Source organism: Anser cygnoides, chromosome 19 (assembly GCF_040182565.1).
Source record: "Anser cygnoides isolate HZ-2024a breed goose chromosome 19, Taihu_goose_T2T_genome, whole genome shotgun sequence".
In the NCBI taxonomy this organism is placed as follows: Eukaryota; Metazoa; Chordata; class Aves; order Anseriformes; family Anatidae; genus Anser; species Anser cygnoides.
This window is the reverse complement of record NC_089891.1, coordinates 12982471-12999078: the sequence shown is the minus strand read 5'-3', so window position 1 is coordinate 12999078 and position 16608 is coordinate 12982471. Positions and strand designations below refer to the sequence as shown.

Sequence of the window (16608 nt, the reverse complement as noted above, 5' to 3'; positions counted from 1 at the left end):
TCATTTGTTCTTTATTTCAACAAAATATTTTCCATGGTGTTCTCGGAATAGCATCTTCCCAGCCTTACTCAACTTGCTAACCAAGTCTTTCAGTAGCTTTCATAATTTCTGACTACCCTTGTATTTAATTCAAGTTTAGACACTATCCTGGAAGGTTCTTTCTACTTCACCTTGTGAACAGGAACTAGCACAGAAACCCAGGAGAGGGAAAGAGTGTGGTATTTATCAAAGAGCTCACGATTAGTGTGGGAGTACCAAGTTTAAAAATAATGCCTCTGTGCCTTATTTAAAAAGGGAAATTTAAAACCATGCCACCTATCTCCCATGGAAATACTCCACTCCTTCCCTTGCACAGATACACACTTGTAAAGTGTTCCAAACATAGTTCAGAAAAGCCCCTCTTTAATAAAAAGCTAAATGTTCATAATCGTAGCATTTACAACTGCTCACTTAGACCCTTCCCACTTTTTGCAGCTCCCCCCCCAATATCAGGAAGATCAAGCGTTCTCCCATTCACTGTGCCAGAGAAAATTTACAAAGTCAGAAAAGGCTTTTGCATGAGAAACATTCACTATTGTAAGACAGTAGTGGACTGGTGCTAATGTGAGTGATCTGCGTTATATTCCTAACCAGACAGTTTGATTTTAGATCCTGTCTCCTAAGCACACAGTCTCATCCCCAAATCACCAGTGTGAAAAGATCAAGCTGGCTTCAGGCTCCCGAATTCAGGAAGGGCATTATAGTTGAGAGTCATAAATGGATACATCTGTACAGAATTAGTATTTAAAGCGTATTTGTCCCCATCTCCTCTTAACAATAAGCAATGCCAAGAGAGAGACACGTTTTTGTCTCCTGGCCCACTGTATGGCAGAAGACTAAAGTGCTCCTAACATAGGACTGGAATAGCGTTCAGTCAGGCCCTGCAACACAAAATTCCCAGTGTGCATCTAACTACAAATCACTACACAAATGAAAAAAGAGATGCAACCTGAACTTTCAACAGACATTATAGAACATCATAATTAATAGATTGCAATCAATGAGTTAACAATGACCAGTGTATCAATTTCTTAACAAGCAATGGTTGCAAGTCAGGAGGCACTATTACAACATACATAAAGCAGAACCATTTGCCATTTATGCTGGGCACACCTGCACCTACATTAACTAACTAGGGATTGCTTTCAGGCTAGGCAGTACACTAGTTACCTGGCTTATCTCTAATAAAAAAAATTGCAGCATGCAAACTCAGCAAGATTATGTCCTATTTTGTTTCTGTTTCAAAAACCTTCAAGAAGAAATACACTATTTAACTTTAATGGAAGTAGAGGGAGGCAGTACTCTGAAATGTAGAATGCTGATGAAGTGAGCCTTAATCTTTGGACTTCTAGGAGACTGGATTCCTGTATTTAAATCTATCTTCAGAGGCATGTAAGAAAAAGCAGTAGTAGTTCATCTGACAAAGAAAACTAACTACCTTTATTTGGCAGCCAGTTTATGACATTTCAGAGAATTAAATGAATAAATCCCAGATTTCAGCATGTATTTACACAACACAGACTTCATGTACACACAGACTTCAGTTACAACCTTCCAACCTAGAAATCTGTGATACTGTGATACATGAACTGCAGGAGGGTGGTATATACTAGTCAAAGCTATGTGTGCATAAGTATTAGAAAACCTCTGTGAGATGAAGGGTAACACAATTACCAAATCCAATCTCCCACATAAGACAGATTTTCAGATCTTGCTACTTGATTTTTTGTTTGAGTTAGGCCATCTCTTGCTAATAAAGTTATCTTGAGTTTATGACAATGCCTACTAAAACCCCAAGGCTGAATCATTTGTTTGCTTTCAAGAAACTGTCTTATTTGCATTATGAGTTTACCAAACTTCTAACCACTGAATGTCATACATTTCTCTTAGAGGTTGATATATCATATTAGCAAGTTTCTGTTCCTATCTAATTAATTTAGGCTGATCAAGTTAACCTGTAAGATAATCTAAAGCAGGGCTGTTCTATCAGGTCCTATGAAACCTTGAATTGAATTCATGGATCAGTAAGAACACAAAAGCCAAACTAGTATCAGCTGAAGTACAAAACTCACTTGCAACACAGAGTATACTTTCTCTCTACTCTTTAACAGCAGAGAGATACTGTTCAGTCCCGTACCAATGTGTTTTTCACCGTACTGCACATTCACAGTTAATGGCTACTGAAAAAGGAAATTACTTGTATTACCCTCAGCTCTCACAAGAGAGTGGCAAACCAAAATGCTTAATCATGTGGAACACACTGCTTTCCCATTCCCTCCTTCAGGTAGAATGTAATGACGGATATGACATAAGAACCTCAGAGAGCCCGATTAAGTTGGTTGAGACTTCAGTCTTTACAAAAAAGTGAATACTTGAACACCACTTTCTACATTTTCCACAATGGGTCTTTATCAGAAGTGTTGTTGTTGCTGTTATTAAAGGTTCCTTATTTGCTTTTCTTATACTACGTTGCTTCCATTAGAAATAATACATTATTTGTCAGCAGTTTTGGGAGCTATGCAGAAGATGGAACAATGCTGAAATTTCAACTCGGCTAGGAAGTAATGCTGACAAGGTTACAATAGAGTCCCAGAAACCAGTATACTGATCATATGTTCATGGCAGGAAACAGAGACAGAACTCTTCTCCCTCACCCACTGAAATCTCTCAAATGACAGAAGCTTATGGATGAGGATGGTACACACAGCCATGCTCTAAACACTAAAATAATCTCTCCCCACAGACTTCCCTCTACAAATCTTACCAACATAGACCACTGTGTTAGGTTCTGGCCACATAATGATCAAGCATCCCCAGCTGCTCAAACACACTCTTATAACAACAGTTTCTGCATTAACACTCAAATTAGTTTTGCTAATTAAAAAAATAACTGCCTTTGCTTAAGAAAAAAAAAAAAAAGCTTCTTCAGTTTTTCATTAATCCCTAACCAGGTCAGATAAAAAAAAAAATTTACTCCACATGAGGACACCATCAAATATGGGCTACCACTGATATCTCCTTCCTTATCAACAAAAGCTGCTGCACACATTCATGAAGTCCACTTAAATGAAGTATCACTGAACATATCCTGGACATAGCAACATGCTACAGAAACCATAAATCTTTACTCCCTGAATTAGCTCGGTGGTCACAGGGAATCACTGAAGATTCATCATGTGAGTCATTTTCTCATACATTACTTTTTCCCTCTTAGACATTTAAGATAAGAAACTTTCAGTGGTAGAAATAGTGTATGAATGCAAGTTATACAGAACTATATCTGTGCTGTGTTGTATTTCCTGATTTTTGGACTGGCATGTTATTTAGACTGAAGCAGGAGTTAAGCAAAGTCTGGAAGAAATACAGCTAGATGAACCTGAATCAAATCTACAAGACTCTAGAGCAGCAACAGCTTCTTTCACAGGTTGAAGAATTACAAGCCAACAATTCCATACCAAAGCATACACCGAACCTGAACCATGCCAATGGGCTAAGCAAGAAGAGAAAAATGCTCTATCTGTCCAAAAGAAGTTGTAAGCATTTTTGTCTGGAGAAAATCAACTAATAATCTCTGCTTTAGCTTTGGAACTGCTTTGGACCACAGCAAGAGTCAGAAACTGCTTTTGCAACTTAGTGGGCTTAATGCTGACTGCTAAAAGACACTTACTTCTAGCCACTTCCCAAGAGTGGACAGCTGTTAGCGGCTGAAAGAACGGACATTCTCAAGACAGCATGCTGAAGAGGCAGAAGACTTCTATTTACAATTGAGGATTCCCTCAGTAGAAATCCTACGGGATGGAATGAAAGTAGCCTAATAAAATCAAGAGAACAGGAGATGTGTGTAAGAAAAGATAGCTGGCTGACATGATGCACTTAATTGGGTTGCAAAACCATCTTTTCCAGAGAAGGGCGTAAGATCTTTTCCTTAAAAATGATATCACTGGTCCATTTTAGGAATAGACAGATCTAAATGGCTTCCCTTCAGCATGAGCAGAAGGCATTAAAATGACTTTCCCAGCATTTCTGCAACACTGCACAGCAATCTACTTGAGTAGTCAACCTGCCTTTCTCTCAAAACTGGTGATCAATGATGTTGGACTCAAAGTTTTTAATTAACGAGGTCCATCCTTTTGCTCCTCTAAAAGAGAAGTATTTTTCCATGCCAAAGTTGTTTACCCAAAGACCTCACATGAACTACTGCTGCTTCCATTTTCAGCACCTATCAAAAGCATAGAAAGCCAAAGGGAAAGAGCACTGTTACATGCAAACCAGGAATTCCCTTCAAATCCCACTTTCTTCACAGTTCATCCAAACTACAACTCCAAACAGACCAGAAGGCAAAATATAGCAGCCCACAAAACATCAGCAAGCTTGACAAAAAAAATCAGTAGCTTGATCATGATATCTAGAAACCAACTTTAATACACAACTCCAAACACTTAGAAGCTTTTTGATCCTGCTGTTTAATGCACTAGGTGTAACAACATATTTAAAAAAAAGTATTAACAATAACATCTGTAGTCAGTTGCCAGACAAGTCAGGGCTGGATCAAAATTCTTAGCTTGCCTTTTGGATTAGATGAATGCAAGGCTGCAGTGACTTCAGAAAATTCAGTGCATGTCTTCTTACATTAACACAAAACACGTACACATCTGGGCTGCCACCTTTAATCCCTTATTAAAAGAAAAAGCAGAATAAACGCAGCTGGAGAGCAGGCACCCAGATTGACTGTTTTCAGCTCTGCTCCAGGACTTGCATGGTATTTTATGGCATTTATCCATGCTGCCAGAAGTAATGGCTGAACATGTTGGGAAACCATCATGCACTATGTCAGTGAGACTAGACAAGCAGCAGCAGTATTTGCTTAAGAGATTTACTGCTATGATAACACTGGACCCCAAAGACAGGTCACATGCATGTGGAAACACATCAGGAAACAGGTCTTGAAAACAGAGACCAAAGGGAAAGAACATGGATCTAGGTAAACATAACACCCTAAAATAAAGGCCTGTGACTGAATGCATGGAAGTGGTGCCATGTTTTAAGGTGTAGCTAACATATCATTAAGAGTTTCTCAAAAGAATTGCCTCTCCCATCAGAACTCCAGTTCCATAATTGAAAGCAATGCACTTAGAAATAAACAGAAAGCACAGCATTGCTCAGAATCAAGGTGATACTTTTGGGCCAGTGAAATTCATCTTAGATCACTCCTGTCTATTCAACTTAACACTACATTTTTGAAGCTTTGAAACAAAGAAAAACTAATAGCAGCTGGAAAAAAAATCAAATCAGCATCTGTACAAATAATGTGCCAACTCTTCATGGTGGATGAGGAAAATGGAGGGAGAGTCCTAACAAAAATGAAATGAAAACCCATTGCAGGGATGCTGTTTTTAGAAATTTCTTTTTAAGGAGAATTCAAGTTATTGGAATATTCATATTATCCACCATCAGCCCTGACCCTCTCAATCCAAGCAAAAAGTGAGGGAGACAGAGACAGTTGTAAAGCTCAGCAGTTTGTGGGTGAGACACTAGACAAGAGTCCCAGAGGGACCATTTCTTTTGGTAGTGAATGAAGTTTTTCACATGTTGGTACTCATTCTGGACTGGCTGTTAGCTGGAGTAAGTTCCCCTTGGCTACCTTCTCTTGGAGGAGACTGCAACAACAACAAAAAAAATCCTAGTTAGTGATGTGTAAATATCCTGCAGAGTGCTTCCAAAGAGACCACACAAACCACAGGTGAAGCAAAGCAGGATAAAAGCAGGAGAGCATATACCCAGCTCATAAATAATGATGGATTTGAAAAGCTTTGTGTTTACAATTTTGACAGTTAAAGTTCACAAGAACAGTTCCTATACAAGTCAAACCAGAAGTTTTAAACCACTCTTTGTTTACCAAGTACAAAGTACTGTTGTATGCAGAAGCTGAATCATATCTGACACTTAGTTATCACAGAGATGAATATGCTACAGAATTTAACACATTCTGTGGCAGATGGCCTATCCTCCCTACAGGCATTCTTTTGGATCCTTGAAGGCATACTCCAAACAGTTCATGCATTTCTTATTTCCTCTACTAAAAAATTTACTTCAAGTTTCTTTGTTTTGGTAAGATAAAAGATCTGTGTCAAAAATTAGTCAGAATGAATTAGCCAGCATCGACTTGAGCATATTAACTTCAAAGGACATTTTGCATTGTACAAGAAATTCGGTGTACTGTCTAGAAACTCTTGTTCCTTCTGTATTTTGTATTTGATATCATAAGAATTTGTCCATTCATGATGACAGTAAATCCATTCTTCTCCAGAATCTTCAAATCACCAACTTACACAGTTTCTGGGGGGAAAAAAAATCATAATGCTGCCTTTAAGTCCACATTTAATAAGCCCATACCTTGACATGTATCTGGTTGCGCAGGACTGCAGCTCGCAGGATCATAGCTTTGGCACGTCGCTGAAACTCTTTGCCCATTAGTAAAGACTTCTCAAAAGTTGTGCTGCGCTGGTCAACATCTCGAGCATAAAGAATCTGTAACCAGTACAGAAAACTCTAAGCAGGAGCTATGACACTGTTTCACAGCAAGAAGCCCCTTCTGCCCAAGGGAACAAAGCTGGGGTACTGTAGAATCTGGGTTTTAAACCTTAGTACAGCTATTCAGTCCATAATCTGTGGCTCAGACGCACTCACCTTACTGTGAGAGTCTATTCTGGCATTGATCAGTCCCTCCAGGATCAGCTGAGTAAGTTCATCTTCCAGAGCAGCCACCGTGGTATTAAAAGCAGTAGCCATCTTGTGCATATCTGCCGACACATAGGGGCTGAAGTACTGGGAACAAGAAGATATTCAGTTGACAAGGGTACTCCCCCATCCTCTGAAACACCATGGGAAAAGCAGCTACAAAGAGATAGCCTATCTCACTGTCCATCTACCTCTCAGGATTAAAGGAACAATTACCTGAATAAGGGCACGATTTCGAATTTGAGTATAAAGTGTCCTGACATGAGGTGCAAGGTACATATCCAGCAGCAGGTTGTCCTGTGCAAAAAATACATCAGAAGCTGAGAGACAGCCTGGAAAAATATATTATTTCTATGTTCTTTAAAATATATATGCATATATTTAAGCCTTAAGAATATTAATATCCACTACTGCAAGACAACACTATAAAACAAGAATGAATAAAACTCACAATATATTTTATATATACACACACACACACAAAATTTATCCTCTCTCTCTGCTCCTAAACTAGTCCTAATTTTGATCATGTCAGAAGACACTACAGAAGAAGTAAACATGGAACACTCAGCTACTCTTAATAGTCACCGCTTCTCACAAAAGGCTAGGGGAAGGAAACTCTTAGGAAACTTTGTTCCTGCACTGCTCCCCTGTAACTCACCTTCATCTCATCCAGCATCTTCAGGCATGAAGCATATTTAGATTCATAAAACTTGAAGATGATGTCACGAACCTGTGGCTCCAGTTCCAAAAACAACTTGAAGGAACTACAGATAAACATGGCAGTGATCAGGCCTTGAAACCCTCCACTTAAACACCCCACAACCTCATCATTCCAAACTGCAGGTTTACAAAAACCCACTATCATGTGGAAATTCCAAAAATTTACTCCCTAACAGGCCAGAGAGCCCATTTTCAGCAGGGCTGGGAACCTGGAAGACAGAAAGATGCATCATAGCATCAGAGCTCTGGAAAAGGGAATCAAAAGACTTTCAGCAAACTAAATAGTAGAAGTGTTTGTTCACGTAAAGCAAGAAAAACATTGAAATATGTGGGATTAGGCCAGAATCAAGATATATAACCAGAAAACACAGGCAACACCTGTACACCCGTGTGTGTACTGTACTCTGTGCTAGCCAGTTTTGTGATCCTTTTCAAAGCACAGCCTTCACCAGTACAGCATGCCGTACATAACTAAGTGTGGGAGACCTTCAAGATACACATTGTTTCTCAGTGCTCTCCCAATCCTCCATCCCAAATTTTTGAACACCGACCTCAACCTATGAATCAGACAATAAAAAAAGTCAGGCTAATAACCCTTTTTCCATGTCACATTAAAATTAGCGCTTCCATACCTGTAGCTGTCAGGAATTCAGTATCATGGTTATTTGTGCATCACAAATTGAATGGCTATTTTTTCCCAAAGCCTGTAATTCTCTTAACCTTGCATCTGTCACAGTTAGACTACAATGTAAGTTATAATACAATTTAATAACTGTTAGTAATACGATTAACATACACTACAAGTCATAACACAAAGTCAAATTATCTTACAGCTGCCTTCTATAGAGCTCTATCATTCTGACTGAGTACCTGATATGGGTCACTGATAGAAATTGAAAATAGGGTTACACAGATGTTAGATTTAACCTGGTTTGGAAGCTTCTGTTATACTACAAAAACTTCAGCTATGATTAACCACTGTGTTTTGATAGTGAAATCTCACCTAACACTAAAGCAAAACCAAGGCTCAGCGATTCTTTCTTTACTGTATGAGAAAGCTACTACTCCTACCAGAATCCATTCTCAACCAAATTGTCATTTCCCAAAAGATGTACAGTAGCATACAAACTCCTCACAAGGCATCACTTACCTGCTGGAGATAACATTTCGTTGCAGTTCCTGACGGTCAAAGGTAGCGAGGGCACACAGACCACCATACACAGCCACATTGCTAGGAGATAACAGCTAGCAAAAGAGAGAGAGCACACTCTGAACGGGAACACTGTCATTGACTAATGAAATGGCAGAAGGCTGGAATTAAGTATTCTACTCCAGGCATTTCCCTCACCGAGTGACAAGATTAGTCTTTGTCAAATGCAGCAGAACCACTCAGCATGCTCTCAGATGTTCACCCAGAGTATGAGGAGTGACTGTCCGCTGCTAAGAGCAAAAGCCAATTACAACAGCCAGCCTTTTGGCTTAGCTACACAGGTACACAAATCTCACAGAGAACAGGTATGTGATCTAAACAGATCATTTAGAGAACTCAAGAACAGAGATTTATTTTTGTAAAACATGATTCACTGTAACATCAAACCACACAGGAGTGCTGTGAGGATAACTACAGCATCTGAGTTTTACAAACTAATACTTAGAAGAATTATGTCCCCTACAAGCCCTGCATACAGCTCCCTCTTGGTCCTCACCTCTGGGAAATCACAGTGATCAAATGATGCCAACAAGAAGCACTTTGCTGCCTGTTTGTACTTCCGAGCAGCTAATTCAGCCAAGCCTAGGAAACAGAAAAAGCGACTCCTTTATGTTTATGACAACATGCAGATTAGAAGTTGCAAAACCTAGGGAGTAGAACAGGCCCCCACACAGTTGCTAGTGCCTTCACTATTGAAGTGAAGCATGACTCCTGGACAGTACGGGCATCCTTTAAACTATATTGATGAGAATTCTGTCTCATCAGCTTTATTAAGTTTTGCATTTCTGGTGAGAAAATACAAAGTTTGTCAAATCCAAGAGAGGGAAAAAAATAATCAAGCACATTCTACTGTCAAAGAGCCCTGTGGATACCTAAGAGGCAGAAAACCAGGTATGCAAAATACAAGAAGCTGAAGGATTCACTCACCTGCTGCACATTTCAGTTTGGTGAGAATTGCTTGTGTCTGGCTGTCTCTCTCTCCTCTTTGCTAAAGGATGAGAAAAAGCAGTAGTGAGCAAACAGTATGAAAATCATTTTGTTTACAACTGTCCTTGGGATATTTCATCCTAATAATTAATTTGCAAATCTCAACAACAAAATAATGTCACCCTATCTGTCTTGGGAATTATGGAAAGAACTGAGGATGGGAAGTCTCTCAGTTTTACCATAAGTCAGATTTCTGACATGCAAATCGTGGAAGATAGGCAACAATGAACCTCAAATGGAGTCAGAGAGTGGCTGGACTAGAGGAAGAATAGACTGTAAGATGAAGGGAGTCTTAGAGGAAGCAATTCATAAAGGAGGAAAGGAAGAAATTGTTATACAAATTTTAGAGACAGAAAACAAAAGGAAAATTCATGCGTATTAAAAAAAACAGGACCTTACTTCTGCAATTTCCGGCGTAGACTCAGCCTTGCTTACATAGCTCAGAACATGAGACCAATTCTGGAGGTAGACACTAACCTGCAGAGAGCCATGAACAGTGTAGAGAGCCATGAATAAATGTTGTTACTTCAACAAACAATGTAATTGTAGACACAAGAGCTGTAACCAGAGCAAAGTACAGGTGGACTTCATAGCAGATGTCAGAAAGACACCAAGTACCAATCCCTGCCGGCCTTCCTACCTTGATGACATTGAGACACATGTTGATAACATGTTTAGCACTGGTGCAGTAATCACGGGCTCGTGAGTAACACTTGAGAGCGTTGCTGAGGTCCCCACAGTCAAGGTAATGATCACCTAAGTCATCATGGCCTCTCCTGGAGCACAGGAATTACAATACTAATGAACTGTGTTCTCATAAAGTGCAGGGGAAAAAAAGGGGACAGAGTCAGTTTGTGTCAAACAAGTAACTCAGTACACTGACCTAAGGCACTGAATGCAGTTGACATCCTGTGCCTGGAGGAGCAAAATGCTCTTCCTTGCTCCAACAGAGCCTTCTGCATCTCACCTGATACTCTCCTTGATGGAGTTCCCTTTGTAATTTTTCAAATCTGTGTCGAGTTTCTCCAGTTTAAGAAGAGCTTTTTTGCGTGTAGCTTCAACCCAAGCTGTGTCAAGAGGAGGGGGTTCGATTCCACTATCAGGGACAGCATCAGGTGTATTCTGAAGTTCTCTGAAAGAGTTTGCTCTGGGTTATTATACTGCAAGCTTTTCAAGACAGATGTCTGCTAAGTACCTGGCACTGTTTCCCTAAAAACAATACCACTACATACACCAAAAAAAAAAAAAAAGAAAACAGGCGGGGTGGGGAGAAAATGATAAGATTTGCAGTGAAAATAGCAACATTAGCATCACAGGTGTTTTACAAATTCTTCTCAAAATTATCCTAATGATCTTTTGCAGGAATTTTATTTATTAACAAGCAATTTATCACTAATTTCAAAGAAACAACCTGTTCTATAAATCAACTGACAGCAAATTAGTAACAGTGCTGCAACAAATTATTAAATTTTAACAATTATTTAAATATTCTAAAAAGTCACTGTAGCCAATCAGACATCTCTATATGGGACACAGTGTGCAGGTGTTGGTGAATTGTCTCCCCAGCTATATCACAATGGCTTGATAGCAAAGCTAGACTGTACAGATACCATTCAACTTCTTTTAAATGAGGTATCTACAATGGAGCACAAGTGAAATACAAGCTATTCCCAGAGAATAACATAATTCCATCAAGATCAGATCAACATTTCTACTTGCACAGAATTCTCTTTCCAACATTTTAAAGAGAAAAACCCATTTTTTTCTACCAACAGTCCCTGTCGCATATAAGAAATCTATGAACATACTATCATAAACACATGATAAAGACTCCCTGATCAAAACAGACAAGAAATCAGCAAATATGCATAGCAAGAAAAATAGTACAAAGACAGGAAGTGTGGATGGTTAAGTGAAGTATTAAAAGCTACCCTCCACAGCCAACCTGTTGTTAGAAGAAAAACATGGCAAACATTTAGATAAGGTTTTAATCTATGAACATAAGGGCATCTAGAAGCTTCAACTCCATAACTTACCTAAGGGAAGTAGGCTCGTTAATATCTGAAGCAGTTGCAAGAACTAAACTCCTCTCAACGTCTACCTGTAGCCCTTTAAAACACTAAGACTTCAGAATGAGATAATCAGTCTTTTGTCTTTAATATTTTTAAAAGGGATTGGACCTTAGGCCTGAACACACACACACACACTGTTTTGCTATCATATTCTATGGGTGAAGATAGCTTGTATAAGGAACATTCTACTATATACGTGCAAAGTTCCCCACTGTAGGGCATCTGTCTTAATTCAGTCAAAATGCTCCCCAGGTTTCCTGTAATCTTTTAGTACCTGGTGGCCTCAGACAACTTTCTGTGGATTTCTTCATACACATCAACATTGAAAGTTCTCTGGACAAATGACAGTGCCATCTTGAGAGCTTCCACCCGCAGCTGTGGACAGTGATCAGCAATAAATTGCAGCCGCTCAATTCGCATCAGACCACTGTAACTGGATGCATACTGCTCCAAATCCTGCAAATAGAACAGAGTCTTAGAAAGAAAAGATGGCAACACTAAATCAAGATACTACACTGTGACCTGCAAAAGTTTTCCTGCAGTCCTGATCCCTACATGGAGAGCAACATGGCCAAGACAAATAAAAAGGTAAGATTATTCTATTTCTCCCTTCTTCAAATGTAAGTAAATTGTAACGTACTGCAGATTTCTGAGGAAATTACTATTTTTTCCTATAGTGTTGCTATCCATTAAGGGCACTCAAATAATCCACTCTAAGCATTGCTTATATCACTTGTTAATAATTTTGCCAGGATTTCATCATTTAAACTGAAGTTTCCTAAACCAGACACCCACTGCAGACACAGTTCTCCCTTGAAAAATGTTTTCCAAATGACAATTTGCTCATTTCTTAAAAGATTACATTTGAGAACTATTAGGATCTCAAACTCTTGAGGAAGGATCTGAAAAACCCCAACTCCCTCAGCCTGTCCTCATAAGAGAGGTGCTCCAGCCCCCCGATCATCTTTGTGGCCCCCCTCTAGACTCCCATGGACTTCCATATCCTTCTTGTGCTGGAGGCCACAGAGCTGAACACAGCTGGGGTCTCATGAATAGAGGGAGAGAATCACCTCCCTCGACCTTCTGTCCACACCTCTTTCAATGCAGCCCTGAATATGGTTGTCTTTCTGGATTGCAAGTGCACCTTGCTGGCTCATGTTGAACTTCTCATCAACCAACACTCCCAGGGCCTTCTCATCAGGGCTGCTTTCAATCCATTCTCTGCCCAGCCTTTATCTGTGCTTGGGATTGCCCCAGCCCAGAAACAGGACCTTGCACTTGGCCTTGCTGAACTTCATGAGGTTGGCAGAGCAAATGCTACAAAGTCAAACAAGGTATCAGGCCATATTGCTGAACAAAAGCAATGAAAAAAAAAAAACAACTACCACACCCATCTCTCACTGTTATAGAGTTGATATGTAAAAATTGGCCAAAAACTCAAACCATTAATTAAAAATAGAAGAAACTGATATAAGCAAATGCAGCCTTTCATAACACAACAGCTCTGTGAGCCTTAGGCAGTCTTCAAAGGATCAAGACACAAGGAAATAATACGATCCAAATTACATACTTAAAGCACCTGACCTTAGCTCCTCAAGGAACAAGATTCAAAAAAAAAAAAAAGAATGATGTCTCTGTAAGCAGAGATGTACTAAACTATTTCATAATGGAAACGGTGACAAACAGGCAACACATGGCACGCCACAAAACAGCAATTCCTCCTTTATCTCAGAAGATGAAGTAGAGGATAACAAATGCAAGGAGTTACAAAAGAGGCCAGTGCTATTCTTATGCCACCATGCTTAGAAGAGAATCTATTAACATCTGAATAACAATTTCACAAGGGATAAAATGAGGAAGTTTTCAGAAACCTGAAAAGAAGAGGCTATGTAGTAGAAATGTAGTCCTTCTGCCCTCAAGCAGCACATACCAGAGTGGGATTTTCCACCACATAATTGATATCAGGTGCATTTTGCTGATCTTCTTGTGGATCTACATCAATCTGCATGGGCTCCACTGCACCCTAGAATAGCAAAATGTGGTAAATGTAACTTACTACATTTGAGCAGGAAACAACTATGTGACTCAACCTATTAAGGACTTGCTAAAATACACATCAAATTTTAAAAGTGAAAACACACCTCTCAGCTTTTAGCCAGGTTTAGGATTTTTCTCTAGCAATATCATCGCTCCACATGAAGCTTTGCCTAAACAAGCTGCAGTAATACTCACCATTTGCACAGACCATTTTACTTGGTTTGGTGGATTATCAAACAAGAAAATAAAGTCAATAAATCCGATTCGACAAAGCATCTCAGGCACGGATGCTAAATTCCAAATGACATTCCATTTCTCTTCCTTGAGGAAGAGTAGGCATTAATATTCAGCTCATGAAACTCCCAAACAGTCAAAAAGTACCCATAAAACTCATCAGACCCTTTCAAAGTTGGTTTAATGCTTAAAAGCAAAATTGTGAAGAAAAAAGAAAAAAAAGACAACTTAAACTTATTCTGAAGTATTAAGAAATGTAAAGAACAGAATGCAGGAGGGCATTTACATATCTTACTAAAAGACGCTTGGGAAAAAAATGTATCTGCTCAGTGAAAATCTATGATCAATCCTACTAACATATACTACTAATACTACTACTACCATATACTAACATATATAACAACCCTATGAACAATCCTACTACAGTTACCATTGTCTAACTGGTTAGGTTTATCTTTTTTTGCACAAACAACAGAACTTTATTCTCCCGGTGTATTTTGCACTGCTTTGAACCATGTGAGGAATAGCAGTACATGACCTCAGTACAAATACATGACTACAACACCCATGCACGTTCCCATTTAAGACCAATTTACTGTGCATTCCTACAAACAAATGAAATGTGCATGCTATCTCATAACTCCTTTCTTCCTCCAAGTCAAAAGAATGTTGAGCATTCCCTCTAGGTATTATTGATTTAAACTTGGGAAAACCAAGCCAAACTTCTTCTTATAAAATGCTGAGTATGTGCTGATTTTACCATAAGCAACATCTGATTTGGCGAAAATTGCATGGGTGGATCGTCGGAGAAAAAAAAATAGCCAGCAACCTTGCCCCACTACCAACACCAAATTATTTCTACAATTTTATTAGTTTTGCTTCTTGTTAAGGAATTAAAAATATAGGATTGATTTGTGTGCGTACATGCACACATGTAAGAACAGGGCAGCTGCAGATTTTCTAACTCAAAAAAGTGATGTATCTGGCATTTACCCAGAGTTTACTTTTTCGTAGACTGATACATACCAAACATGCACACATCTCCATGCTTTTGCTCTCCCAAAATCTGAAGCACGTGCAAACAAAGTAAATAAAAGTTTGTTTCCTAGTTTGTGATTCTCTCAAGGAAGGAAGGAGAGGGAGGGTGCAAAGGAAAGTCTGATTGCTCAGATCAGCACTCAGGAAAACAGTGCATAAAGCCATTTAAATTGCTGTGTATTGAGACCACTACTTTTTCCATTTACATCCACCTTATTTCGTTTCTTATATCGCAAATGCTACCAGTCAGTTTGCCTTTTTTTTTTTTAAAAGTATTTGTCTACCATAGTAAAAACCTAATCTGTACTCCATAAGAATCCCTATTACAGAAACTAACAATAATTTCAACCAATGAAACAAAATGATTTGTGTCCTGCTATGTTGGTAGGCAGCACTCCTCTACATTTGTCATAAAGCCCCAGACAAGGAAAAACACAAGTGAGCTGGAAGTCCCACTTGGATATGCAAACTCACACACTTTGAACCTAAATCATTTTGGGAGGAAGGGACAAGGTTTCCTTAAGAGCTACTCACAAATCACCCTCCCCCCCCACCCCCCAAAAAAAAAAAACAACACTTAACTCCCCAAGAATTTCTGGGCCCACAAGAGTGCCCTACAGGAAGGTACCTCACAAGGCCTCATACAAAATGATGGTCTGGCACTCACTTTGAAGTCTCCTGCTGTACTCGGGGGGGTGCATCACAGATCTGTCACTGATGAAAAAGCAGAGCTGTGTGCTGAACCTCATCCTGTCCCACCTTCCCACACCCCCTCGCTCTGACAGAGCCTGCTGGCTGCTGAGCGGATGAAGGTCAGTCCTGCGAACAGATCGCTTGTGCGGCCACGGAAGGTCCACGTTACCTCTGCAGCGAGTCCCTTCAGGGCTCCTGCGGCTAAAGCCCTGCACCGCAGGCCCTCCGTTCCTCTCCCCCGGTGCTTTACGACGCGTCCCTCCACCACCCGAGCCCCTGACTACAGCGCACGCAACGCGAGAAACAACCGAGGGGGCGGCGGGGCACGCAGGGCCCGGCCGGGCACAATTCCTCGTAAGCGGCGGCGGGAGCGGCGCGGCCGGCCCCCGGCGGCAGGGACGAGCGAGCCCAGGGACGGCCAAGAGCGGCCCCCGCCTCCAGCGACGGAGCCGCAGGCGCGGGGCCGCCGGAGAAGGCCGGGCCGGGCCGGGCCGGGCTCCGGGCCGGGCTCCGCGCGGGAGCGCCGCCGGGAGCAGCCGCGGCAGCGCCGGCTCCGTACCTGCAGGTTAAAGACCTGGACGGGCAACGGCATCCTCCCCTCGCGGCCGCCGCTTCCGGCTGACCTCCCCGCCTCTCCCTCCAGCTCGGCTTCCACTTCCGGGTCGCGCGGCGCCGCCAGACCGCATCCGACAGGTGAAGCCCTTAAAGGGGCCGCGGCCCGCCTCGTCCCCCCCCCACCGGCGCACGGGGCGGCGGCGCGGACGGGCGGGGTCGCGCGGGAGCCGCCGCCGCGCTCGCCCGACTCCTCTAACCGGCCCCGGCCCGGGGCGGCGGCTC

At 41.0% G+C, this 16608-nt stretch overlaps 1 protein-coding gene across 2 annotated transcripts; it reads right to left on the bottom strand.

Moving 5' to 3' along the window:
• Positions 1-4435: 4435 nt before the first annotated feature.
• GPS1 (G protein pathway suppressor 1) lies at positions 4436-16508 on the bottom strand. Of its 2 annotated transcripts, XM_066980406.1 has the most exons (15): positions 16331-16424; positions 15746-15792; positions 13700-13792; positions 12044-12225; positions 10665-10829; positions 10338-10473; positions 10097-10174; positions 9638-9698; positions 9207-9292; positions 8651-8745; positions 7439-7544; positions 6994-7074; positions 6727-6864; positions 6433-6567; positions 4436-5696 (listed from the first exon to the last, which is right to left on the bottom strand). In XM_066980406.1, the coding sequence occupies exons 3-15, from the start codon at positions 13775-13777 to the stop codon at positions 5622-5624; spliced, it is 1416 nt and encodes a 471-aa protein (XP_066836507.1). In that variant the 5' UTR covers positions 13778-13792; positions 15746-15792; positions 16331-16424; the 3' UTR covers positions 4436-5621. The 2 variants fall into 2 exon arrangements, with proteins under 2 accessions (XP_066836507.1, XP_066836506.1); XM_066980405.1 differs by lacking the exon at positions 15746-15792 and having other exon boundaries at positions 16331-16508.
• Between the last annotated feature and the right edge of the window lie 100 nt (positions 16509-16608).

Excerpts from the sequence above, each read along its gene's own strand:
- GPS1 (XM_066980405.1), bottom strand. The coding sequence starts at position 16,363 with ATGCCGTTGCCCGTCCAGGTCTTTAACCTGCAG. Across the intron at positions 9,293-9,637 it reads CAAACTGAAATGTGCAGCAG|GCTTGGCTGAATTAGCTGCT; the intron begins GTGAGTGAATCC and ends TCTGTTTCCTAG. Across the intron at positions 7,545-8,650 it reads CGAAATGTTATCTCCAGCAG|TTCCTTCAAGTTGTTTTTGG; the intron begins GTAAGTGATGCC and ends GTTTATCTGTAG.